This window comes from Carcharhinus amblyrhynchos, unplaced genomic scaffold (genome assembly GCF_965287045.1).
Source record: "Carcharhinus amblyrhynchos unplaced genomic scaffold, sCarAmb.v2.hapA scaffold_37, whole genome shotgun sequence".
In the NCBI taxonomy this organism is placed as follows: Eukaryota; Metazoa; Chordata; class Chondrichthyes; order Carcharhiniformes; family Carcharhinidae; genus Carcharhinus; species Carcharhinus amblyrhynchos.
The window spans coordinates 9,354,794-9,379,061 of NW_027649778.1; the positions used below are offsets into that span (position 1 = coordinate 9,354,794).

Genomic DNA, 24,268 nt, shown 5'->3' on the forward strand with positions numbered 1-24,268 from the left:
CACACACACACTCACACACTCTCACACACACACACTCACATTCACTCGCACACACACACTCACACGCACTTACACTTGCACTCACACACACACTCACTCGCACACTCACTCGCACACTCACACACATACTCACACACATACACTCGCACTTGCACTTACACTCACACACACACTCACTCACTCACACACTCACTCACAATCACACACACACATATATATATATATATACATATACACACACACTCACACTCACCCCTGTTAGAATGTAACCAGTGACAACTTTGTAGCGGATGTAATGTGACCAATGGAAACAAGATGTAAGAGTCAGCTGACCCAGTAAAACACAGAGTCAATTACAGAGTGATTCACTATAAATAAGGAACTATGTCGAATTGTGGGGAGCTTAGAGTGGCCCAGGGCGAGGCCCCAAGTTTGGAGTAATGATGTTTCTTTATTCAACTCTTTCTTTGATTTACAAGTTGGAGTAAGTTTTTTGTTGTATTTTTACTAGCTGCATTTTGAAGATTTCCTCCTGAAGAAACATTGGGAGCAGAGGAAAACTTGGTGTTTGTTTTCAAGAAGTGCTATAACCATGGCAGGAGGTGGAAGTGAACCGGTGGGATTGGATTGTCCCCCTGTCTTTTCAGATTCTGAACTATATCGGCAACGGAAGGCAGAGGTGAAAATGTGGAGCCTTGTCGCCACAACACCGAAAACAAAAGCAAGGTGTGGCATTGGCTTTGTCACTTCCAATTAGGAGCAAGATGAGAAGCAAAGTATTTTCCAATTGGACAACAGATGCCCTGAATAGAGAAGAAAGGCTACAGCTCCTGCTACTATACTTAGACAAGTTTTACCAGAAAGACGAGTTCTTGGAGAACTCCAAAAGACGAGTTCTTGGAGAAGGATGGGTGATGTTTGACAGGATTAGGCGACAAGATAGCCAGTCCACGGAAGAGTATATCACGGATCTTGATAGGGGCTGTAACAGGCTAATGAAATTTAATTTGGAGGTTTCAGATGCACTATTTATGTTGTTGGACTGTGCATCTGTGTCACACGTGGATACACTTTCAGTAAAGACTGGAATACAATTAAGGGGAACACAGCCCCTCTCTGATCAAATGGCAGCTTTCGGGAAAGAACCCTTGCTCTCCACCTTGTTCAGTACGGACTGGAATGCCATCGCGCCCAGAATGGAGGGGTCAATGGTGACTCAACCACGTACCACAGAGGCCTTTAAACAGAGACAGTTACGTTAATAACAGACCTGGTGTCAAAATCAGTTATAACCGCTTGGAAAATGGGGAAAAAGGACGCACATGGGATACCGATAAAATACGTTGAAATGAAAGGACTGCTGGAGAGATTGTGAGTCACTGTTTCCAATGGGATTTCCCCAGACCACTACATTATAAACTGACCGAAAAGAAGAAATCGTGTCTTTGAAACCACATGTGACACAGAAAATGTGGAAACCGAGGATAAGGACCAGGAAGGTTTCGTTTTGGTGGCAGAAAAGTTGAGTCCCATAACGAGCGTCCTGATGATAGACTCGTTTAACTGTGCTGTTTTAGATAGTGGATGTACATCCGCTGACTGCGGCCAAGATTGTTACTTAGGATCTCTTGATCATAAAGACTGAAAGTAGGTAAGAGAACATGATGGTTCCATCTGCTTTAGATTTGGAGATGACAACACTCTTAACATCCTCCAAAAGGGTGACACTTCCCTGTGAGATTGTGGGAATCAGTTTATTTATAAGCACAGATGTAGTTTCCGGTGATATACCTTTGTTGTTAAGCAGATGAAGAAAGCTCCGATGGAAATCAATTTGAAGCAGGATAAAGCCGTGGTATTTGGGAAAACTGCGAACCTACATTTCACAAGCTCTGGCTGTTATTGTCTTCCTTTTAATAGTGAACCGACATGATCAGACCAAAGGATTAATGAGGGATTAGCATCGCTAACAGGCAACAGCATGATTGGGCAAAAAGATTATTCTGAAACTCTAGAAGCAGTTTGGTTATCCAGCACCGCAGAGACTGAGAGCACTGCTGCAGGGTACAGGTGTACCGGACAAAGGATATAATGATCTAATAAAACAAATATCAGCTCAGTGTCAAATTTGAATAAAATCCAGAAGGACACCCCCGCGTTCAGTTGTGAGTCTACCACTCACACGAGATTTCAATGATTTAATGGTGATGGATCTAAAGATATGCGATGAGGACAAAGTTGTCTACCTATCGCACTTTGTGGATGCAGCCACCAGGTTTTAGCAAATCCACGATGATTTACGGCAAAGATAAAAAGGCCATTATCGATAAAATTATGACCCTCTGGATTGGAACAGGGTTGGGGGCACTGTCTAAATCTTTGACGGATGATGGGGGGGGGGGGGCGAATTCGCAAATGATGATCTCCAAGATATGTGCGAAAGTTTAAATATTGTAATATTGCATACTGTAGCAGAGAGCCCAATGGCCCCCTGTGAAAAGAATCACGCGGTTATAGATGACAAGATGCATAAAATTTTAGTGGATCAGCCGGGCTGTAAATTGCAGGTTGCATTAGCTTGGGCAGTGCACGAGAAAAATTCCTTACAAATGGCTATAGTCCAAAGCAGTTGGTATACATGGGGAATCCAAAGGTACTGTCAGTATTAAGAGATGTTCCCCTGGCGCTAGAAAGGACAAGCATTAGCTCCAGGTTTTCTAGATACTATGCACGCAGGGAGAAAGGCTGAGGTTTCAGAAAGGAGCAGAAGAGCCCCAGGGCATCGCATAAGACCATCAGGGGGTATATTTTGAGAATGGGGAATAGGGTCTACTATAAAAGAGGGGCAGAAAAGAGTGGAATAGTTGGCAAGGTAGTTTTAGTACAACACGGTAAGCAGACAGTGCGGTGAGTAGTGGGACTTGGGTATGAAGTTGGAGCATCTGAGCAAGATGCAGAAGTGCAGGAGGCACCTTGTACCTTACCAGCACATACCCTGAGTTATGATGAGGAGCAGTCAACAATCAATGAGAGTGAATCTAACCAACAAAGTACCAGTGAAGCAGGGGATGAAACCGCTACTTCAAAGGTTCAGCGGCCCAAAGTGGGTACAGTGGAATCAGACATACCCAAAGGGTCAAGAGAGTGAAGGGAGGCCACTATAATCAGGAAAGCAGGAAAGGCTTCAGGAAAGTACAAACACTGACTCAACATCCAAGAGCGAGAGCAGGAAGCCAAAGCTACAGATTGGGAAAACACGGTGGACAGATGGAAACAAAAAAAAGTGAGACCTATGTCCTGAGGATGAGATGGTAAGCATTCGTGAATCCAGGAAAAATCTGTGATCGAAGGGGTGTCAACAGAGAACAGCGGTCTGAGAGTTACCGCCCTGACAGAACCAGACAGTAGAGGCTGGAGCTAAACGAGGAAGGCTAGGAATCAAACCAATGACAGGAATAGGAGTGGAAACCCCCATGATCAGGGAGTATTGATAGCTGCAAACAAAATGGAGCTCATAGAAATAAGAGAGGCCAAACAAAGGGAGCCGGAGAGTTGGAAGGAGTTTGGGGTGTCCACCAAGGTAGCAGATGAAGGACAGCCTGCATTGTCCCATAGGTGGGTTTTCACAGAGAAAGTTTTGCAAGATGGGACATATAAAGCTAAAGCCAGATTAGTATCCTGTGGGTATGAGGAACATTTGGATGGGAGATTCACCCACAGTGGGGAAAGTGACACTGAAAATTCCTTTTGCTGTTCTGGCATTAACTGAATGTGTAAATCGATAGATTATCAAAGCAGCATTTCTGCCAGGCAAAACACTTCGGAAGCTTTTTTTCTCGAGTCCACCCAGAGAAGCAGGTAATATACAGGGACATTTGTGGCAATTGAACAAATGTGTACATGGGTTAAGTAATGCAGGAAGGTTTTGGTATTTCTCTGTACGATCTGTGTTACTGAAGACTGCCTGTGTCCAGTTAAAAGCAGCTCCCGTAATATTTTACTGGGAGGCTAAAGGAAAATTAGCTGGCATTTTTATAATGCATGTGGGTGATTTCCTGTGGGGTGGCAGAGAAGAGTTTGGAAAAAAGGGACAGTCGAGAAGCTGGAAACAGAATTTAAAGGAGGGAGTCACGCAGCTGGAACCTTTCAATACCTTGATCTTGATATTCGACAAATAATATTAATAATAATAAATAATGTTGATATTGATATTCTGGAGTAACAATGAGTCATGATGTGGAGATGCCGGCGTTGGACTGGGGTAAACACAGAAAGAGGTCTGACAACACCAGGTTTAAGTCCGACCGATTTATTTGATAGTAAACTCCCGAGCCCCGAAAGCTCGTGAGTTTGCTATCAAATAAATCGGTCGGACTTAAACCCGGTGTTGTCAGACCTCTTACTGTAACGACGAGTCAGCAGAGATACCTAAGCAGGATTGATCCCATAACCAGCACCAGAGAAAGGTCAATGGAAAAAGAGGAACAGGGGCCAACGAGAAAGAGACAGTTGTTGAGGAGTATGATAGTACAGCTAAATTGGCTCTGCGCACGGACAAGACCAGATGGCAGCTATAATGTCCTAGAGCTCAGTAATATGTTACAGCATGGCACAGTCCGGGAGATCCCGCAGGCTAATAAAACATTTAAACAATTTAAGTTGGAGGAGCGTGTAATTAAATTCCCGGCACTAGGGGAACCGGAAGATATGAAATTGGTTGTGTTTAGTGATGGTTCACGTGCCAATCTGCCAGATTGGCGTTCGAGCAGTGCTGGATTCATAATATTCCTGGCAGGTAAGGAAGGAAAATGTTGCCTCTTGGCTTGCGAAGCAAAGGAGTCAAAAGCACACTGGCGACTGGAACCCTGGTGTTAGTGGAGGTGTTGGATGTGAGGATATATGTTTCTGACACGTTAACAGAATTTTTTTTTTATGGTGTGTCGTGTGGACGATCGGTCTTTATGGGCAATGTTCACGCAATAAAAAGTGTAGCGGAAAGAATTGATTTGGCCAGCAAATGCTGAAAAACAAGGAATTTTCCAAACTTAACTGGGTCGGTGCTAATCTACAGATAGCCGAGTGTTAGCATTGAATGTTTGCAAAGATGTGCATGTTATTGATGTTTTTCTCTTTTAATCCCTAGATGATTCGGTCCGCCTTGTTGTCCAACGAGGGGCATACACGCGGTGGGTTGTGCGAAGGCTGCTCTTGGATGTTTCAAGAGTTGCCCAGTGCTTCACATCGTTAGTGTACGCTTAAACTGGACCAGATGCTGGGCAACACGACAGCTCAGTGACTATCACTGTTTGCTGTGCAGACACATGGATTTGGGCCAGTGTCTGCGGGAGTTTGCGCATTCTCCCTGTGCTTGTGTGGGTTTTCTCCGGGTGCTCTGGTTTCCTCCCACATCCCAAAGATGTGCTCTTAGGCTGATTGGTGGAACAAATTGTCCCTAAATTAGTCTCCCCTCAATCTGGTTTCCAATGTGGAGCGCCATAAGCGTAGACAAGGGTCACGGGTGGAAGAGGGGACTCACAATGTTGAAATGGTGGCGTGGGCTCGTTGGGCCGAAGGGCCTGTTTCCCGTGCTGTGTTGTTCTTTGTTTTACAAAAAGGGGTGCAGGTACTGGAAAGTTATTGAGAATACTGGAGGACGGTTGTCTTAAATTATTTTGAAATAAAAAAAGGGTATTTTATAGAATGTAACCAGTGTCAGCTTTGACCAATGGAAACAAGAAGTAAGGGTCAGCTGATCCAGTAAAACACAGAGCCAATAACAGAGTGAGATAATAGTCAGCTGATTCACTATAAATAAGGAACTATGTTGAATTGTGGGGAGCTTGGAGTGGCCCAGGGCGAGGCCCCAAGTTTGGAGTAATGATGTTTTTTTATTCAAGCCTTTCTTTGATTTACAAGTTGGAGTAAGTTTTGTTTCATTTTCATTAGCTGCATTTTTGGGGGAGTTCCTTCTGAAGAAACATCACTCGCTCACGTACTCTGCACTCACGTACACACTCGTGCTCGCTCACTCACTGACACACACCCAGACCCGCTCGCCCCCACTCTCACGGGCAAATCGATGGTTGCCCTGTTTCGCTTCTGGCCACAGACAAATCTCCACACGTTAACACAGAGGGTCGGGTAGGCAGGGAGGAGAGGCAGCTCCGGCACTAACCTTGTGTTTTCGGTATACCAGGGGAATGATGAAGACAGCGACCGCCACTGAGAAGATCAGAAAGAAGCAATCAGAGCACGTGGAGCATTTTTCAGAAATATTTCACGGGATGTGGGTGTGAGTGGCTGGGCCAGCACCCATTCCCGAACTGCCCTGAAGCGGAGTGGCTGCCTCGACCTTTTCAGAGGCGAGTAAAGGGTGGGGGATTTTCCTCCCCCCGCTCCGAGAGTTTTGCCAGGGGGCCGGCGGCAAGAACCTCTGGTTCCGCTGTAGTCGTTGGGGGTTTTTTTTGTTGAATGCACCCCTTGCCGCTGCGGGGGTGCACTGTTAGCAGGACAGTGAGATTCCACAGACCAGAAACCCCCACCCTCGGGGGCAAATTTCCCCGATCCGCCTGCCATGGGAATCGGGGTGTGGGGGACATGGAAATATCCGTTGACCTCGGATGGGATTTCCCGGTTTCGGGGTGAGCACAGCTGGAAAATCCTTCCCAAAAAGTCAACCCCATTCCTGTGGCTCTGGAGTCACGTGTAGGCCAGACAGGGTAAGGGAGGCAGATTTCCTTCCCTGCAGAGCATTAGTGAACCAGATGGGTTTTTCCAACAATCGATAGTTTCATGGTCACCGTTACTGAAGCTAGCTTTCAATTCCAGAGTTTATTCATATTTAAATAAGAAGGATTAAATATGTGGAATTCAACCTGATCTGTTTCCCAATAATCAGCTCGGCTCCTCTCCATCCCAGCTGAGCTCGCAGGAACATCTGCCTATCAGTGATCCACCGCTCTCCCGAAACCCAGCTGCTATCCGATCTGATGACTGTTGCGATGTGTGAGACCACAGAACTCTCTACGGTGTAGAAGGAGGCCATTCGGCCCATTGAATCTGCACTAATTCTCCGAAAGAACATCCCACCCAGGCCTTCCTACCCCGCCATACCCCTGTAACCTCCATACATCTAGCAAGGCTAATCCACCTAACCTGCATATCTCTGAACATCAGGGGGACTTTAGCATGGCCAATCCATCCAACCTACACATCTCTGGACACTTAGGAGCAATTTAGCATGGACAATCTGCCTAAACTGCTCACTTTTGACACTAAGGAGCAATTTAGCATGGCCAATCCACTTAACCTGCACATCTTTGGACACTAAGGGGCAATTTAGCATGGCCAATCCACTTAACCTGCACACCTTTTGACACTAAGGGCAATTTAGCATGGCCAATCCACCTAACCTACACATCTTTGGACACTAAGGGGCAATTTAGCATGGCCAATCCACTTAACCTGCACACCTTTTGACACTAAGGGCAATTTAGCATGGCCAATCCACCTAACCTGCACATCTTTGGACACTAAGGGGCAATTTAGCATGGCCAATCCATCCAACCTATACTCTTTGGACACTTAGAAGCAATTTAGCATGGCTAATCTGCCTAAACTGCTCACTTTTGGACACTAAGGGCAATTTAGCATGGCCAGTCCATCCAACCTACACATCTCTGGACACTTAGGAGCAATTTAGCACGGCCAATCCATGTAATCTATACATCTTTGGATACTAATGGACAATTTAGCACGGCCAATCTACCTAACCTGCACATCTTTGGATTGTGTGAGGAAATGGAGCACCCGGAAGAAACCCACACAGACACGGGGAGAATGAGCAGTCTCTGCACAGACAGACACCTGAGGCTGGAATTGAACCTGTGTACCTGGCGCTGTGAGGCAGCAGCGCTAACCACTCTGCTACCTTGCCGACCAGTTCATGAAATAGAAGTTGAGGAACTTGCTGGTCTTCTTGCTCAGTATCACATCTGGTGCTGTGTCTATCACTGGGCCAGTTGCAGCTCTGTAGCTGCTCTGACTTTGATGTTTTGAAACAACAGAACAAAACCCCCTCAGGGATTCTCCTGCTTGTTCACTCGAGCTAAATTTTGTCAAGGCTGTTATTCTTCCCCTCTCTTGCTGAGAGTGCGACAGACAATTCCGAATCAGAGCGTTAACCGCAGTGAGCATTCACAGTTTTACTCACAGTAACTGGCATTGCTACCTCACAGTGCCAGGGACCTGGGTTCCAGTCCCGCCTCAGGTCACTGTCTGTGTGGAATCTCCACGGTTTCCCCGTGTCTGCGTGGGTTTCCTCCAGGTGCTCTGGTTTCCTCCCACAGTCCAAAGATATGCAGGTTAGATGCATTGGCCGTGCTAAATTTTCCCCTTCGTGTCCAAAGATAGGATCATAGAGATTTACAGCATGGAAACAGGCCCTTCGGCCCTTTTTTTAAACCCTGAAGCTAGTCCCAGTTGCCACATTTGGCCCACATCCCTCTATACCAATCTTACCCATGTAACTGTCTAAATGCTTTTTAAAAGACAAAATTGTACCCGCCTCTACTACTGCCTCTGGCAGCTTGTTGCAGACACTAGCCACCCTTTGTGTGAAAAAATTGCCCCTCTGGATCCTTTTGTATCTTTCCCTCCCCGTCTTAAACCTCTAGTTTTAGACTTCCCTACCTTTGGGAAAAGATATTGACTATCTAGCTGATCTGCGCCCCTCATTATTTTACAGACCTCTATAAGATCACCCTTCAGCCTCCGATGTTCCAGAGAAACAAGTCCCAGTCTATCCAGCCTCTCCATATAACTCAAACCATCAAGTCCCGGTAGCATCCTAGTAAATCTTTTCTGCACTCTTTCTAGTTTAATAATATTCTTTCTATAATTGGGTGACCAGAACTGCACACAGTATTCCAAGTGTGACCTTACCAATGTCTTGTACAACGTCAACAAGACGTCCCAACTCCTGTATTCAATGTTCTGATCAATGAAACCAAGAACGCCAAATACCTTCTTCACCACTCTGTCCATCTGTAACTCCACTTTCAAGGAGCTCTGACCATGTACCCCTCGATCTCTTTGTTCTGTAACTCTCTCCAATGCCCCACCACTAACTGAGTAAGTCCCGCCTTGGTTCAATCTACCAAAATGCATCACCTCGCATTTATCCAAATTAAAGTCCATCTGTCATTTCGTCAGCCCACTGACCCAATTGATCAAGATCCCATTGCAGTCGGAGATAACTTTCTTCCCTATCTACTATGCCACCAATCTTGGTGTCATCTGCAAACTTACTAGCCACGCCTTCCTATGTTCTCACCCAAATCATTAATATAAATATTACAAATAACAGCGGACCCAGCACCGATCCCTGAGGCACACCGCTGGTCAGTTTGAAAAACAAACTTCTACAACCACTCCCTGGCTTCTGTTATCAAGATGTGGAGATGCCGGTGTTGGCCTGGGGTAAGCACAGTAAGAAGTCTCACAACTCCAGGTTAAAGTCCAACAGGTTTATTTGGCAGCACGAGCTTTTGGGCTGTCAAGCTCCTTCATCAGGTGAGGATTTGTGTTCACAAACAGGGCATACAAAGACACAAATTCAATTTACAAGATGATTGTTGGAATGTGAGTCTTTATAGCTAATCAAGTCTTAAAGGTACAGACAATGTGAGTAGAGAGAGGGCCAAGTACAGGTTAAAGAGATGTGTATTGTCTCCAGCCGGGACAATCACCAGGCAGGACTGTTCCCTTCCTGTCGGCGAACACTTCAGTGGTCATGGGCATTCAGCCTCTGATCTTTGGGTGAGCGTTCTCCAAGGCGGCCTTCACGACCCACGACAGCGCAGAGTCGCTGAGCAGAGACTGATAGCCAAGTTCCACACACATGAGGACGGCCTCAACCGGGATCTTGGGTTCATGTCACACTATCTGTAACCCCCATGACTTGCCTGGCCTTGCAACATCTCACTGACTGTCCTGTCTGAGACAATACTCAACTCTTTAATCTATGCTTAACCCTCTCTCCACTCACACTGTCTGCACCTTTAAGACTTTATTGGACTTGAACTTTAGTATTTCCCTGTAAGATAACTTATTGTTGGTTGGGTGGATGATTATTGATTGTGTGAGTTTGAATAAATATTGGTTCTACTAACAAGACATCTACTCGCAGTTCTTTGGCCATCACACAAACTGTGCGGCAGGCACAACAATTGGCGTCCCTGGGTGGGCTCGATAAGAAGTAACTCTGTTGCTCCGATATCGAACCCCGCAGAATCTATATTGAACGGTTATTTAAAATTCAGAGTCGACAAGTGTAAACTCCTTATTGGACAAATAACTGCTTTCGGGAAGTTGTGTATTGTACATGTATTAGAACGTAGAACATAGAACATTACAGCGCAGTACAGGCCCTTCGGCCCTCGATGTTGCGCCGACCAGTGGAACCAATCTAATGACCCTCTAACCTAAACTATTCCAATGTTATCCATATGCCTATCCACTGACCATTTGAACGCCCTTAAAGTTGACGAGTCCACAACTGCTGCAGGCAGGGCATTCCACACCCTTATTACCCTCTGAGTAAAGAACCTACCTCTGACATCCATCCTATAATTACCACCCCTCAATTTAAAGCTATGTCCCCTCGTGTTAGCCATCACCATCCGAGGAAAAAGGCTCTCACTATCCACCCTATCTAACCCTCTGATCATCTTGTGTGCCTCAATCAGGGAGGATAGGGTAAACTCTGTAGGTTTAGAAAATAGAACATAGGAAAACTGCAGCACAAACAGGCCCTTCGGCCCACAAGTTGCACCGATCACATCTACTAGGCTTACCTATAACCCTCAATCCTATTAAGTCCCATGTACTCATCCAGAATTCTCTTAAAAGACCCTATCGAATTTGCCTCCACCATCACCGACCGCAGCCGATTCCACTCACCCACCACCCTCTGAGTGTATTAAAACCCAGAGGGATTAGGACTGGAACATAGCCCAAAGCTGTACCCACAGCCAATCCCCTGTCCCTTGTCGTTAAATATAAAATGGCAGGAAACAGTATAGAGGCAGAGAAGTGTCGCATGTGGGAAACAGGAATCAAGGAATACATTAAGAAGAAAGGGTGGCCCCTATGGGCAGGATCTTGTGTCAATACTGAGATGGGACTGGGATCCCTCGGGCAGTATTGGGATGATCTAAGGAAAGTTCAGGGAAAACGGGCAGACAAATGTGAGAATTAAATTGCCACTGTGAGCTGCTTGGAACAGAAAAAGAGCTAAGAGGAGATAGAGAATGCAGACCGGGGAGTGACAAAGGAAAATGTTTGCTGAAATTGAGTAAAGCTATTGCGATTATGAGTTTAGAAGCGTTACAGAGTGAGAAGTCAGAGAAAATGAAGTTAAAAGATGAGTTAGAAATTATGAGCGGGTTAGTTGAGAAGTTAAGAGACGAGAATAAGTAATTTTTGTGCAAAAGTAGATAAACAGGAACAAAACAATGAGGTAAATATATTGTCCATGAGTTAGTTTTAAGTACATCAAGTTAGTGAAATGAATCAAAGTTCTGATTACTCCAAGTTCTAGCAGGAGATTAATCAATTGAAATCTCAGTTGCCAATGCAGGTGGGGATGTTGTTTATATTCGGGACAGATGAGTCTGAGGGAGATGGTGTTTATGGATTGGGTTGTGGATTGTATCTGGAAAAGAGTGCCCATTTCGCACGAGGCATTAACTGGAGACCCCCACCTCCTTTTCCAGAGGCACCTGATCCCCCAGTGAGTTTAGAGTTTGCCCCTGGTCTGATGAATCCTGTGACTATTAGTTACAAGGAAGGCATGGAATTACCAGGAGATGTTGTTGATTGAGACGGAATGAATTTAGAAGGCGTTAAAACAGACTGTGCGACAGGCACAACAACTCGACTACCTGTAAAGACTCGCATTCCAACAATTGAGTTTGTGTTTTTATATGCCCTGTTTGTGAACACAAGTCCTCACTCACCTGATGAAGGAGCTTGAGACTCCAAAAGCTAGTGTTGCCAAATAAACCTGTTGGACTTTAACCTGGTGTTCTGAGATATTTTACTGTTCTGTCATCAAGCCAATTTTGTATCCATTTAGATACCTCACCCTGGATCCCATGAGATTTAACCTTAAGCAACAACCTACCATGTGGTATCTTGTCAAAGGCCTTGCTAAAGTCCATGTGAACAACATCAACTGCACTGCCCTCATCTACCTTCTTGGTTACTCCTTCAAAAAACACAATCAAATTTGTGAGTCATGATTTTCCATTCACAAAGCCATGCTGACTGTCGCTAATCTGTCTCTATCCCTCTAAATGCCTGTAGATCCTAGATGTGTAGGTTAGGCAGATTAGCCATGCTAAATTGCCCCTTAGTGTCCAAAGATGTGTAGGTTCGGCAGATTGGCCATGCTAAATTGCCCCTTAGTGTCCAAAGATGTGTAGGTTGGATGGATTGGCCATGCTAAATTGTCCATTAGTGTCCAAAGATGTGAATGTTAGGGGGATTGGCCATGCTAAATTGTTCCTTAGTGTCCAAAGACAGGTAGGATAAGTGGATTGGTAAGGTAAATTGACCTTTAGTATCCAAAGATGTGTGGGTTAGGGGGATTAGCCATGCTAAATTGCTCCTTAGTGTCCAAAGATGTGTAGGTTATGGGGGTTAGTGGGGTGAAGCCGTGGGTGGTGGGGATTGGGAAGGAGAGGCCTGGGTAGAATGCTCTGTTGGAGAGTTGGCCTGGAGTGGATGGGCCGAATGGCCTCCTTCTGCACCGTGGGGATCCGCGCAGCATGCATCTTACCCAGAATAGTGAGTGTGAGTCCATTGAATATGGCCCCGACGTATGTCATCAACCAGAGCAACACACCAAACTGGAAGAGAGACAGAGAGAGAGAGAGAGAGACAGCATCAGCAATGTAACCTTTACAATCTCACTGTTAGAAAGCAGAAGTAAAGAATTAGATCAAAGAGAAGCCAATCGGGTGTCAGCTGCACTGAGGACTTGTGAAATGCAGATGCAGGCTGATATTTTGTTCCACAAGTGGAATTACATTGGCCGAGAGTTTCCAGAAATCAGGCTTAAATCTCCAGAACACTGCTGTGTGTAACCCTGGAGAAAAATCATCCAAACAATAAAAATAGATGTCTTTTATTTATTTGTGGGACATGGGTGTCGCTGGCTAGGCCAGCATTTGTCGCCCATCCCCTTGTGGTGGGTGAGCTGCCTTCTTGAATCACTGCTGTGGGTTGACCATTAGAACATAAGAACATAAGAAATAGGAGCAGGAGTAGGCCATCCAGCCCTTCGAGCCTGCCCCGCCATTCAATAAGATCATGGCTGATCTGTCGTGGCTCAGTTCCACTTTCCCGCCCTCTCCCCATAACCCTTAATCCCCTCTCTTATCAAAAACCCATCAACCCGCTTCTTAAAAATATTTAGCGAGGCAGCCTCCACCACTTCAACGGGCAGAGAATTCCAGAGATTCACCACCCTTTGAGTGGAGAAGTTCCTTCAATGCCATTAGGAAAGTTAACATGTGAAGTTTATTTATTATCATAAGTACGCTTCCATTAACACTGCGATGAAGTTACTGTGAAAATCTCCTAGTCGCCACACTCCTGTTGGGGTAACATTGAGGGAGAATTTAACACCTGCATTAGCCTGCACCTAATCTGAGCTGTATAACACTGCAAGTACAGTACTGGTGGGGCCAGCTCTGTTCGAAGGGTCATCTAGACTTGAAACGCTGGCTCTATTCTCTCCCGATGTGGAGATGCCAGCGTTGGACTCGGGGGGTAAACACAGTAAGAAGTCTCACAACACCAGGTTGGTGTCCAACCGGTTTATTTGATAGTTCCTTCGTTCAGGTGTGTGGAAGGTTCAGGACCCACCAGAATGGGGTCCGGGGTCCCAGAACCTTCCACGCAGCTGACGAAGGAACACCGTTTCCAAAAGCTTGTAAGATTACTATTAAATAAACTGGTTGGACTCTAACTTGGTGTTGTGAGACTTCTTACTCTATTCTCTCCCCACTGATGTTGTCAGACCCGCTGAGATTTTCCAGCATTTTCAGATTCCAGCACCCGCAGTATTTTGACATATTTAATCCCAGTTGGCCGGCAACCCCGACTAGCCCGCATCCCCTGGATGGATAAAAACCATATTTCGGGCAATGGGAACTGGGAAGGGACGGCCCCTTCCGTGGGAACTAACCTCAAGGGCACTGTCCTACCTGCCTTCATCCCTACCATCTCAGGAGCCCTGCCGGCTGTCAAGAGAGAGAGAGAGAGAGCAGCACTCTCCACCGGGCTTTGAGTGAGGGGGAGGGTGGGGAGAGGAAGAGAGGAGGGTGTGTGGGGCAGCCATCTTTGCTGGGAGTAGACCCTCGGTGAACATCCAGCCCCCTCCCTCTCCTGCCCCGCTCCCCGCACCAGGAGCTGGAAGCCAATTCTGGGACCCTGGACCCCATTCCAGTCCACAAGGGGATAGATGTCCACTCAGATAAAAGCTGGATGCTGGAAATCTGGAATGAAAACTGTAGATGATGAGAAAACTGAGCCGGTTCAGCAGTATCTGTGGAGAGAGAAACGTTCCCATTAACTCACTGTCTCCTTGCCATAGCTGCTGCATGGTCTGGTGGGTATATCAATATTGACTACAGATTTTCATCTTTTGCCCCACTTTTAACTGTTGTTTGGACAGAGGAAGTTGCTGTAACTTTAAGTATTAGTGTCACAATTTGGCTTACATTAACACTGCAATGAAGTTACTGTGAAAATCCCCTTTTCGCCACACTCTGGCGCCTGTTCGGGTACACTGAGGGACAATTTAGCAGAGCCAATGTACCTAATCAGTCTTTCGGACTGTGGGAGGAAACTGGAGCACTTGGAGGAAAACCCACGCAGACACGGGGAGAAGACTCCGCACAGACAATGATCCAAACCGGGAATCGAACCCAAATCCCTGGTGCTGTGAGGCAGGGGTGCCACCGTGCCGCCCAGTGATGGTTCACTGATGATGGGAGTCAAAGATAATCGGGGGTGGGCAGAAATCATAGATCATAGAAACCCTACAGGGCAGAAAGAGGCCATTCGGCCCATCGAGTCTGCACTGACCACAATCCCACCCAGGCCCTACCCCCATATATTACCAACCAATCCATCTAACCTACACAACCCAGTACACTAAGGGTCAATTTAGCACGGCCAATTAACCTAACCCGCACATCTTTGGACTGTGGTAGGAAACTGGAGCACCCGGAGGAAACCCACGCAGACACGAGGAGAATGTGCAAACCCCACACACAGACAGTGACCCGATCCGGGAGTCGAACCCAGGACCCTGGAGCTGTGAAGCAGCAGTGCTAACCACTGTGTTACCGTGCCGCCCACAAATGTGGAGATGGGAGATATTAACAAGTCGACCGTGTAAATGGCGGAGCAGACTGGAGGGACAGATGGCCAGCTCCTCTTCCTAATCGGAGTGTTTGCGTGTTCACCAGCCAGGAGACAAGCAGCAGAGTTTGGAACCGAGGAAACAAAGGAATGGATCCGGGTTCGAGTGCCAGATGGGTTGTTATGTGAGATGGCTATTTTGTTCTGAGCAAAAGGCCTCCTCTGCTCGTCACCGCATCCTCCTGCACTTTTGCTTTAACCTTAGCTACGCTTCAAAGACAAAACACGTTGAGAATGTCAGAATCTTGAGCCTGTCTGTCCAGTTTCTGCAGCACAAATTCCTGTTTGTCGAATTCTCACCCACACTACACAGTGACACACAGCAACCAGATCCTTGTTGTCATTATCGGAACAGTGAGCGCCCCAGGGAGGGGGAGGTACCCAGACAAAGATAACAACCTGAGACAACAAACATGCTGAATGGAGTCTCTCCAATTAGTGATAAGGCAAAAGAGGTGAATGTGCGTCTGATCAGTCCCGCTATAGAGACGTTCTATTCAACACAGCTCCCAAAAAATTACCGATTGACAGACCCGTCCCCACCAGTACTGTACCCCAGTGTTATACAGTGACAGACCCATCCCCACCAGTACTGTACCCCAGTGTTATACAGTGACAGACCCGTCCCCACCAGTACTGTACCCCAGTGTTATACAGTGACAGACCCGTCCCCACCAGTACTGTACCGCAGTGTTATACAGTGACAGACCCATCCCAACCAGTACTGTACCCCAGTGTTATACAGTGACAGACCCATCCCCACCAGTACTGTACCCCAGTGTTATACAGCGACAGACCCATCCCCACCAGTACTGTACCCCAGTGTTATACAGCGACAGACCCGTCCCCACCAGTACTGTACCCCAGTGTTATACAGTGACAGACCCATCCCCACCAGTACTGTACCCCAGTGTTATACAGTGACAGACCCATCCCAACCAGTACTGTACCCCAGTGTTATACAGCGACAGACCCGTCCCCACCATTACTGTACCCCAGTATTATACAGTGACAGACCCATCCCCACAAGTACCGTACCCCCGTGTTATACAGCGACAGACACATCCTCACCAGTACTGTACCCCAATGTTATACAGTGACAGACCCATCCCCACCAGTACTGTACCCCAGTGTTATACAGTGACAGACCCATCCCCACCAGTACTGTACCCCAGTGTTATACAGCGACAGACCCGTCCCCACCAGTACTGTACCCCAATGTTATACAGCGACAGACCCATCCCCACCAGTACTGTACCCCAGTGTTATACAGTGACAGACCCATCCCCACCAGTACTGTACCCCAGTGTTATACAGTGACAGACACGTCCCCACCAGTACTGTACCCCAGTGTTATACAGTGACAGACCCGTCCCCACCAGTACTGTACCCCAGTGTTATACAGTGACAGACCCATCCCCACCGGTACGGTACCCCAGTGTTATACAGTGACAGACCCATCCCCACCGGTACTGTACCCCAGCGTTACGCAGTGACAGACCCGTCCCCCCAGTACTGTACCCCAGTGTTACACAGCGACAGACCCATCCCCACCAGTACAGTACCCCAGTGTTGCCCAGTGACAGACCTGTCCCCACCAGTACTGTACCCCAGTGTTATACAGTGACAGACCCGTCCCCACCAGTACTGTACCCCAGTGTTATACAGCGACAGACCCGTCCCCACCAGTCCTGTACCCCAGTGTTATACAGTGACAGACCCGTCCCCACCAGTACTGTACCGCAGTGTTATACAGTGACAGACCCGTCCCCACCAGTACTGTACCCCAGTGTTATACAGCAACAGACCCGTCCCCACCAGTACTGTACCCCAGTGTTGTACAGCGACAGACCCGTCCCCACCAGTACTGTACCCCAGTGTTATACAGTGACAGTCCTGTCCCCACCAGTACTGTACCCCAGTGTTATACAGCGACAGACCCGTCCCCACCAGTACTGTACCCCAGTGTTATACAGTGACAGACCTGTCCCCACCAGTGCTGTACCCCAGTGTTATACAGTGACAGACCTGTCCCCACCAGTACTGTACCCCAGTGTTATACAGTGACAGTCCTGTCCCCACCAGTACTGTACCCCAGTGTTATACAGCGACAGACCCATCCCCACCAGTACTGTATCCCAGTGTTATACAGTGACAGACCCGTCTCCACCAGTACTGCACCCCAGTGTTATACAGAGACAGACCCGTCCCCACCGGTACTGTACCCCAGTGTTATACAGTGACAGACCCGTCCCCACCAGTACTGTACCCCAGTGTTATACAGTGACAGACCCGTCCCCACCAGAACTGTACCCCAGTGTTATACAGCGACAGACCCATCCCCACCAGAACTGTACCCCAGTGTTATACAGCGACAGACCCGTCCCCACCAGTACTGTACCCCAGTGTTATACAGTGACAGACCCGTCCCCACCAGTACTGTACCCCAGTGTTATACAGTGACAGACCCGTCCCCACCAGAACTGTACCCCAGTGTTATACAGCGACAGACCCATCCCCACCAGAACTGTACCCCAGTGTTATACAGCGACAGACCCGTCCCCACCAGTACTGTACCCCAGTGTTACACAGTGACAGACCCGTCCCCACCAGTACCGTACCCCAGTGTTATACAGCGACAGACCCGTCCCCACCAGTACTGTGCCCCAGTGTTATACAGTGACAGACTCGTCCCCAGCAGTACTGTACCCCAGTATTAGCGTGTTATACCATGTTATAACTGTGTTACACAGTGACAGAATGATCTCCACCAGTATTGTAGCTCAGTGTTATACAGTGATAGACACATCCCTACCAGTACTGTAACCCAGTGTTATACAGCGACAGACGCATCCCCACTAGTACTGTACCCCAGTGTTATACAGTGACAGACCCATCCTCTCCAGTACTGAACCTCAGTGTTGTACAGCGACAGACCCATGCATACCAGTATACTACCCTAGTTTTACACAGTGACAGACCCATCCCGTTACATTACACACGTAGTCCCATCCCCACCAGAACTGTACCCCAGTGTTATACAGTGACAGACCCATCCCTACCAGTACTGTACTCTATTTTTCAGTAACAGACCCATCCCCACCAGTAATGTACACTACTGTCACACAGTGACAGATCCACCCCCACCAGTACAGTTTCCTAGTGTGATACAGTGACAGTCCGATTCCCACCCATTCTGTACTACAGTGTTTTACAGTGTCAGACCCATGTCCACCAGTAAGGTATCCCAGTGTTATACAGTGACAGACCCACCCCCACCAGTACAGTACCTCAGTCTTATACAGTGACAGTCCCATTCCCACCCATTCTGTACTAAAGTGTTTTACAGTGTCAGACCCATGTCCACCAGTAAGGTATCCCAGTGTTATACAGTGACAGACACATCCCAGTAATACTGTACTTCAGTGTTGCACAGACAGTCCCATCCTCAACAATACTGTAGCAGAGTGTTATACAGTGACAGACTCGTCCCCACCAGTACTGTACCCCAGTGTTATACAGCGACAGACCCGACCCCACCAGTACTGTACCCCAGCGTTATACAGAGACAGACCCGTCCCCACCAGTACTGTACCCCAGTGTTATACAGAGACAGACCCGTCCCCACCAGTACTGTACCCCAGTGTTATCGAGTGGCCATGCTCCCCCCACACACGGACTCGACGCATTCCCAAATATCGCAGCTCTCACCTTCAGCGAATCCAGGAGATCTTCAACAAGGAAGAGCCTGCGAAGGTGTGTGACTGCACTGGTCACGTGATGCACTGAAATCTCTGAGTATCTCCGCAACTGCTCCTGTGTTAGATTAATGTCCAAGTCCAGGTACACCCTGACAGGAGAGACAGAAGGAGAGTGAGTGAGGAGGAGGGAGAGAGAGTGTGAGTGAGGGGGAGGGAGAGAGAGTGGGAGTGTGAGGGAGGGGTGAGAGTGAGGGAGGGAGAGAGAGTGAATGCAGGGGAGAGAGAGAGAGGGGGTGAGGGGGAGAGGTAGCAAATGGGAGTTTGAGGGGAGGGGTGTCAGGGAGGGAGGGAGTACTTGAGGGGGAGGGGGAGAGACAGAGAGTGTTTGAGGGGGAGGGAGAGAGAGAGGGAGTGATGAGGGAATGAGGGACTGTGGAGCGAAAGAGAGAGGGACTGAGGGGAGAAGGATGGGGAGTGAGAGGAAAGAGAGAGAGAGAGGGAGTGAGGAGGAAGAGAGAGAGGGAGAAGGAGTGAGAGTGGAGAGAGAGAGAGGGAGTGGGGGGAAGGAAGGGAGTGAGAAGGAGGAGAGATGGAGTGAGGGAGGAGAAAGAGGGAGTTTGGACAGAGAGAGAGGGGAAATGAACAGAGAGAGAAAGAGAGGAGAAAGTGAGGGGAGATGGGGAGACAGAGGGAGGAGATGAAGATAGAGAAAGAGTGATAATAGATGAGTGCGGGGCAAGCGGAGTCAAAGAGAGTGAGAGGAAATCAAATTCAGGAGCAACGCCCGCTATTAGATTGGCCTCGTGTGCTGCCACACTGTGTCCGACTGCAAAGTGTGGTCCCTGAGCCAGAGAGACAAGGAGAGTCCAGGACGGGTGCCCTGTCTGTGCTGCCCTCCGGGGTCAAACAGCCAGCGGGCACAGTGCCCAGGCATCGAGGGGGCGTCCTTTCAAGTGAGGGGCTGGAAGGTGCCAGTGTGTATAGCACTGAGAAGGAGCCACGGTCTCAGGGCAATGGAGGGGGGAGGGAGTAAGGCGGGGTGGGGGGTGCGGGGGGACGAAAAAGCTCAGAATCCTCGGCGATCACAGCTCCTTAGGCTGAACCCCAGGGATTCAACAATTCAACATCAATATTTTATAAAATAAGCAAAGCACCTGAACAAATATTAAAAGCCGAATGTTAGATTTGTCACAGTTATCCGTCACTGAGTATAAGAGAGGGGGTTAAATGGGTTAAATTATGTGGAAAGGTTGGTATGTACTCGGTCGAAGATGATCGAGGGGCTGAGTGGCCTCCGCCTGTTCCCGCAGGTGGGTGTTGTACGGTACTCACTGGAAGGGATGAGCTTCCTGTGTTTTGTAGAGCAGGTGCAGCACCGAGGTGTAGAGGCGAAGGCTGATGGTGACCGAGAGGACAGACAGGGTCAGGTACGCCAGCACGCTGATGCCACTGAACTGGGTGAGGGAGAACAGGACCAGGATGATGGCACCGAACACCGTGCCCGTCTTCTTCACGTCCTCCCAGTACAGAAGGTCAGTCGCTGCGGGGAGACAAGAGAGACAGAAGAAAACAAGATGAGGGAAGGTGGCGCTAATCCCAACGCGATTCGCCCAAAGGAGCTGCAGGCTCCGGGGTTAATAAAACCAATAATACAAACAGGAGTAGGCCATTCGGCCCCTTGAGCCTGCTCCTCCGTTCAACAGGATCAGGGCTGATCCACCATTTCTCACGTCCAATACCTTGCCCTTTCCCCATAACCCTTACTGATCCAAAATCTTATCTCAGCATTCAGCATACACCAGGAGTCTGCCCCTCCTTGCTCTCTGTGTGGAGTCTGCACATTCTCCCCTGTGTCTGCATGGGTTTCCTCTGGGTGCCCCGGTTTCCTCCCACAGTCCAAAGATGTGTGAGTTACATGGCTTGGCTGTACTAATTGCCTCTTCGTGTCCAAAGATGTGCAGGTTAGGTGGATTGGCCATGCTAAATGTTCCTTAGAGTCCAAAGGTGTGTGCGTTACGTGGGTCGACCAAGCTAAATTGCCCCTTAGTGTCCAAAGATGTGTAGGTTAGGTGGATTGGCCATGCGAAATTGTCCCTTTGTGTCCAAAGATGTATAGGTTAGGTGGATTGACCATGCTAAATTGCCCTTCAGTGTCCAAAGATGTATAGGTTAGGTGGATTGACCATGCTAAACTGTCCCTTAGTGTCCAAAGATGTGCAGGTTAGGTGGATTGACCATGCTAAACTGTCCCTTAGTGTCCAAAGATGTGCAGGTTAGGTGGATTGACCATGCTAAATTGCCCCTCAGTGTCCAAAGATGTATAGGTTAGGTGGATTGACCATGCTAAACTGTCCCTTAGTGTCCAAAGATGTGTAGGTTAGGTGGATTGACCGTGCTAAATTGTCCCTTAGTGTCCAAAGATGTGTAGGTTAGGTGGATTGACCATGCTAAATTGTCCCTTAGTGTCCAAAGATGTGTAGGTTAGGTGGATTGACCATGCTAAATTGTCCCTTAGTGTCCAAAGATGTGCAGGTTAGGTGGATTGACCATGCTAAATTGCCCCTTAGTGTCCAAAGATGTGTAGGTTAGGTGGATTGACCATGCTAAATTGCCCATTAGTGTCCAAAGATGTGCAGGTTAGGTGGATTGACCATGCTAAATTGCCCCTTAGTGTCCAAAGATGTGCAGGTTAGGTGGATTGACCATGCTAAATTGTCCCTTAATGTCCAAAGATGTGCAGGTTAGGTGGATTGACCATGCTAAATTGCCCATTAGTGTCCAAAGATGTGCAGGTTAGGTGGATTGACCATGCTAAATTGCCCCTTAGTGTCCAAAGATGTGCAGGTTAGGTGGATTGACCATGCTAAATTGCCCATTAGTGTCCAAAGATGTGCAGGTTAGGTGGATTGGCCATGCTAAATTGCCCATTAGTGTCAGGGGGACTCGCTAGGATAAATGCATGCGTTTATGGGAATAGGGCCTGGGTGGGATTGTGGTCAGCGCAGACGTGATGGGCTGAATGGTCTCCTTCTGCACTGTGAGGATTCTACGATTCTATTCACGCCCGGCAGACAAACTCAGCGCCCTCAGACTCTGCGTTCCAAGCCCCCAAACCTCTCCGCCTGCTTCTCCCAGAAGGTGGTGCGCTGGGGTCCCGAGTATTTTCGCCAGCGCTATAATTAGCCTGCTCACTGAAAGGGGACAGGACAGGGCAGCTGGAGGGATCCACAGTTCCACGACAGCTGATCAGATCAGATTGCAGGCAGAGAGAGAGAGAGAGAGAGAGAGAGAGGGAGGGAGAGTATAAAAAGAGGTTTCACAAGGCCCTCGGGAATGGAGGGAGGGAGAGAAAGAGGGAAAAAAATTTCAACAGAAATTAGCAGATATATCCGAACGTGTCGATATTGGTAAATAAATACCAGCCACCCTTCTGTCTAAAACGTTCGGGAGATTTCTGCTCAGCCGTCACTGGACTCTGCACTGCAGGGAAACTGTTAGCAAATTTGTCCCACACCCCCCCCCCACCAAAACCTCCCCCCCTCCCCATGAGCCGCGTACAGGCTCTCCGCCACCGTCCGTAGCTTCCCCGAGAGAAGTCTGACCTTTCCATCCCATTCTCCGCGTCTCTCGCTCAATTCCCCGGTGGTCGGGAGAAAAACCTCGGGAAGGCACAGGGGAAGACAGCACCTGCCGCTGGGTTCGACCGACGGAACTCAGGGCTTGACTGGGGGGGGGGGGGGGGGGGCCGTGTCCCTTCCCAGCGGCACCACGGCGTTGGATTAACCCTTGAGGGTCTGGGCCCCACCCCCGTGCTTCAGCAGCCTGCCTCGGCAGCCAACAACAACCTTGGACTTTGCAGCACTCCGAACGCAGCAAGATACCCCCCTCAGCCCCTTCAGAGGGGCATGAACCAACTGAGTACGACGCCGCGATACGTAGCGGATGTGGAGTGCCATCTTTACCAGCCGTTCACACTCCGCTGCGGCAGGGGGCAGAGAACTTGGCACCCAGCCAAACCTCCACTCACCGCAGCCAGACGGGAGCACTTCCGGCCATTCGGCCCAATGACCAAAGGCTTGGTCAGAGGCTTTTAAGGGGCAGTCTTAAAGGAGAAGAGTGAGGGAGTGGGGTGGGGAGGGAATTCCGGAGCGTGGGGTCCAGGCAGGTGGGAATCTGGAACTCGCTGCCTAGAAGGGAGGCAGGAATCCTCTCAACATTTAAGAAGCATTGAGATGAGCACTTGTAATGCCAAAGCATCCAAGGATATTGACCAAGTACTGGGGAATGGGATTAGAATCATAGTATCCCTACAGTAGAGAAGGAGGCCATTCAGCCCATCGAGTCTACATCTAATCCCAATCTATCCCCATAACCTCACAAATTTACCCTGCTGATTCCCCCTGAAACAGGTTCAATTTAGCATGGCCAATCCACCTAACCCACAGCGGGTTAGGTGGATTGGCCATGCTAAATTGCCCCTTAGTGTCAGGGGGACCAGCTAGGGTAAATGCATGTGTTTATGGGGGTAGGGCCTGGGAGGAGTGTGGGAGGAAACCGGAGCACCTGAAGAAACCCAAGCAGACACGGGGGGAACGCGCAGACAGCGATCCAAGGCTGGAATTGAACCCGGGTCCCTGGCGCGGTGAGGCAGCAGCGCTAACCACTGTGCCAGCGTGCTGCCCAAATAACAGATAGGCGCCTGATGGCAGGGGCAGACATGATGGGCTGAAGGGCTTCTGTTGGGCTGTAAAAACTCTACGGGCTGGGTTTTCCACGCAAACCCACCACGCGGTTCACCGTGATGGAGGCTTGCCCGCTATTGGTGGGTGGCGGGGTCACCCGGTCCTGCCGCTGTTGACGGGGCTTCCTGTTGAATGCACCCCCTCCCACTGCCACCACCGATTGAAATTGGGGATGCTCAAGAGGCCAGGATCAGAGGAGCACGGGTACAAGTACAAATACAAATTAACAGCAGGAGTAGGCCACTTGGCCCCTCAACCCTGCTCCACCATTCAATAAGGTCATGGCTGATCTGATTGCAAACTCCCACCTACTCCCAATAACCTTTC

At 48.6% G+C, this 24,268-nt stretch overlaps 1 protein-coding gene across 1 annotated transcript in view; it reads right to left on the minus strand.

Moving 5' to 3' along the window:
• Window positions 1-24,268, minus strand: part of LOC145362107 (reticulon-2-like) — a 56,569-nt gene that overhangs the window by 2,604 nt on the left and 29,697 nt on the right. The window contains exons 5-8 of the mRNA XM_080218146.1: window positions 20,532-20,739; window positions 19,210-19,348; window positions 12,845-12,914; window positions 6,176-6,222 (exon numbers count right to left, since the gene is read on the minus strand). Coding sequence (XP_080074272.1) covers window positions 6,176-6,222; window positions 12,845-12,914; window positions 19,210-19,348; window positions 20,532-20,739 — 464 coding nt within the window. The remainder of the gene's footprint in view (window positions 1-6,175; window positions 6,223-12,844; window positions 12,915-19,209; window positions 19,349-20,531; window positions 20,740-24,268) is intronic.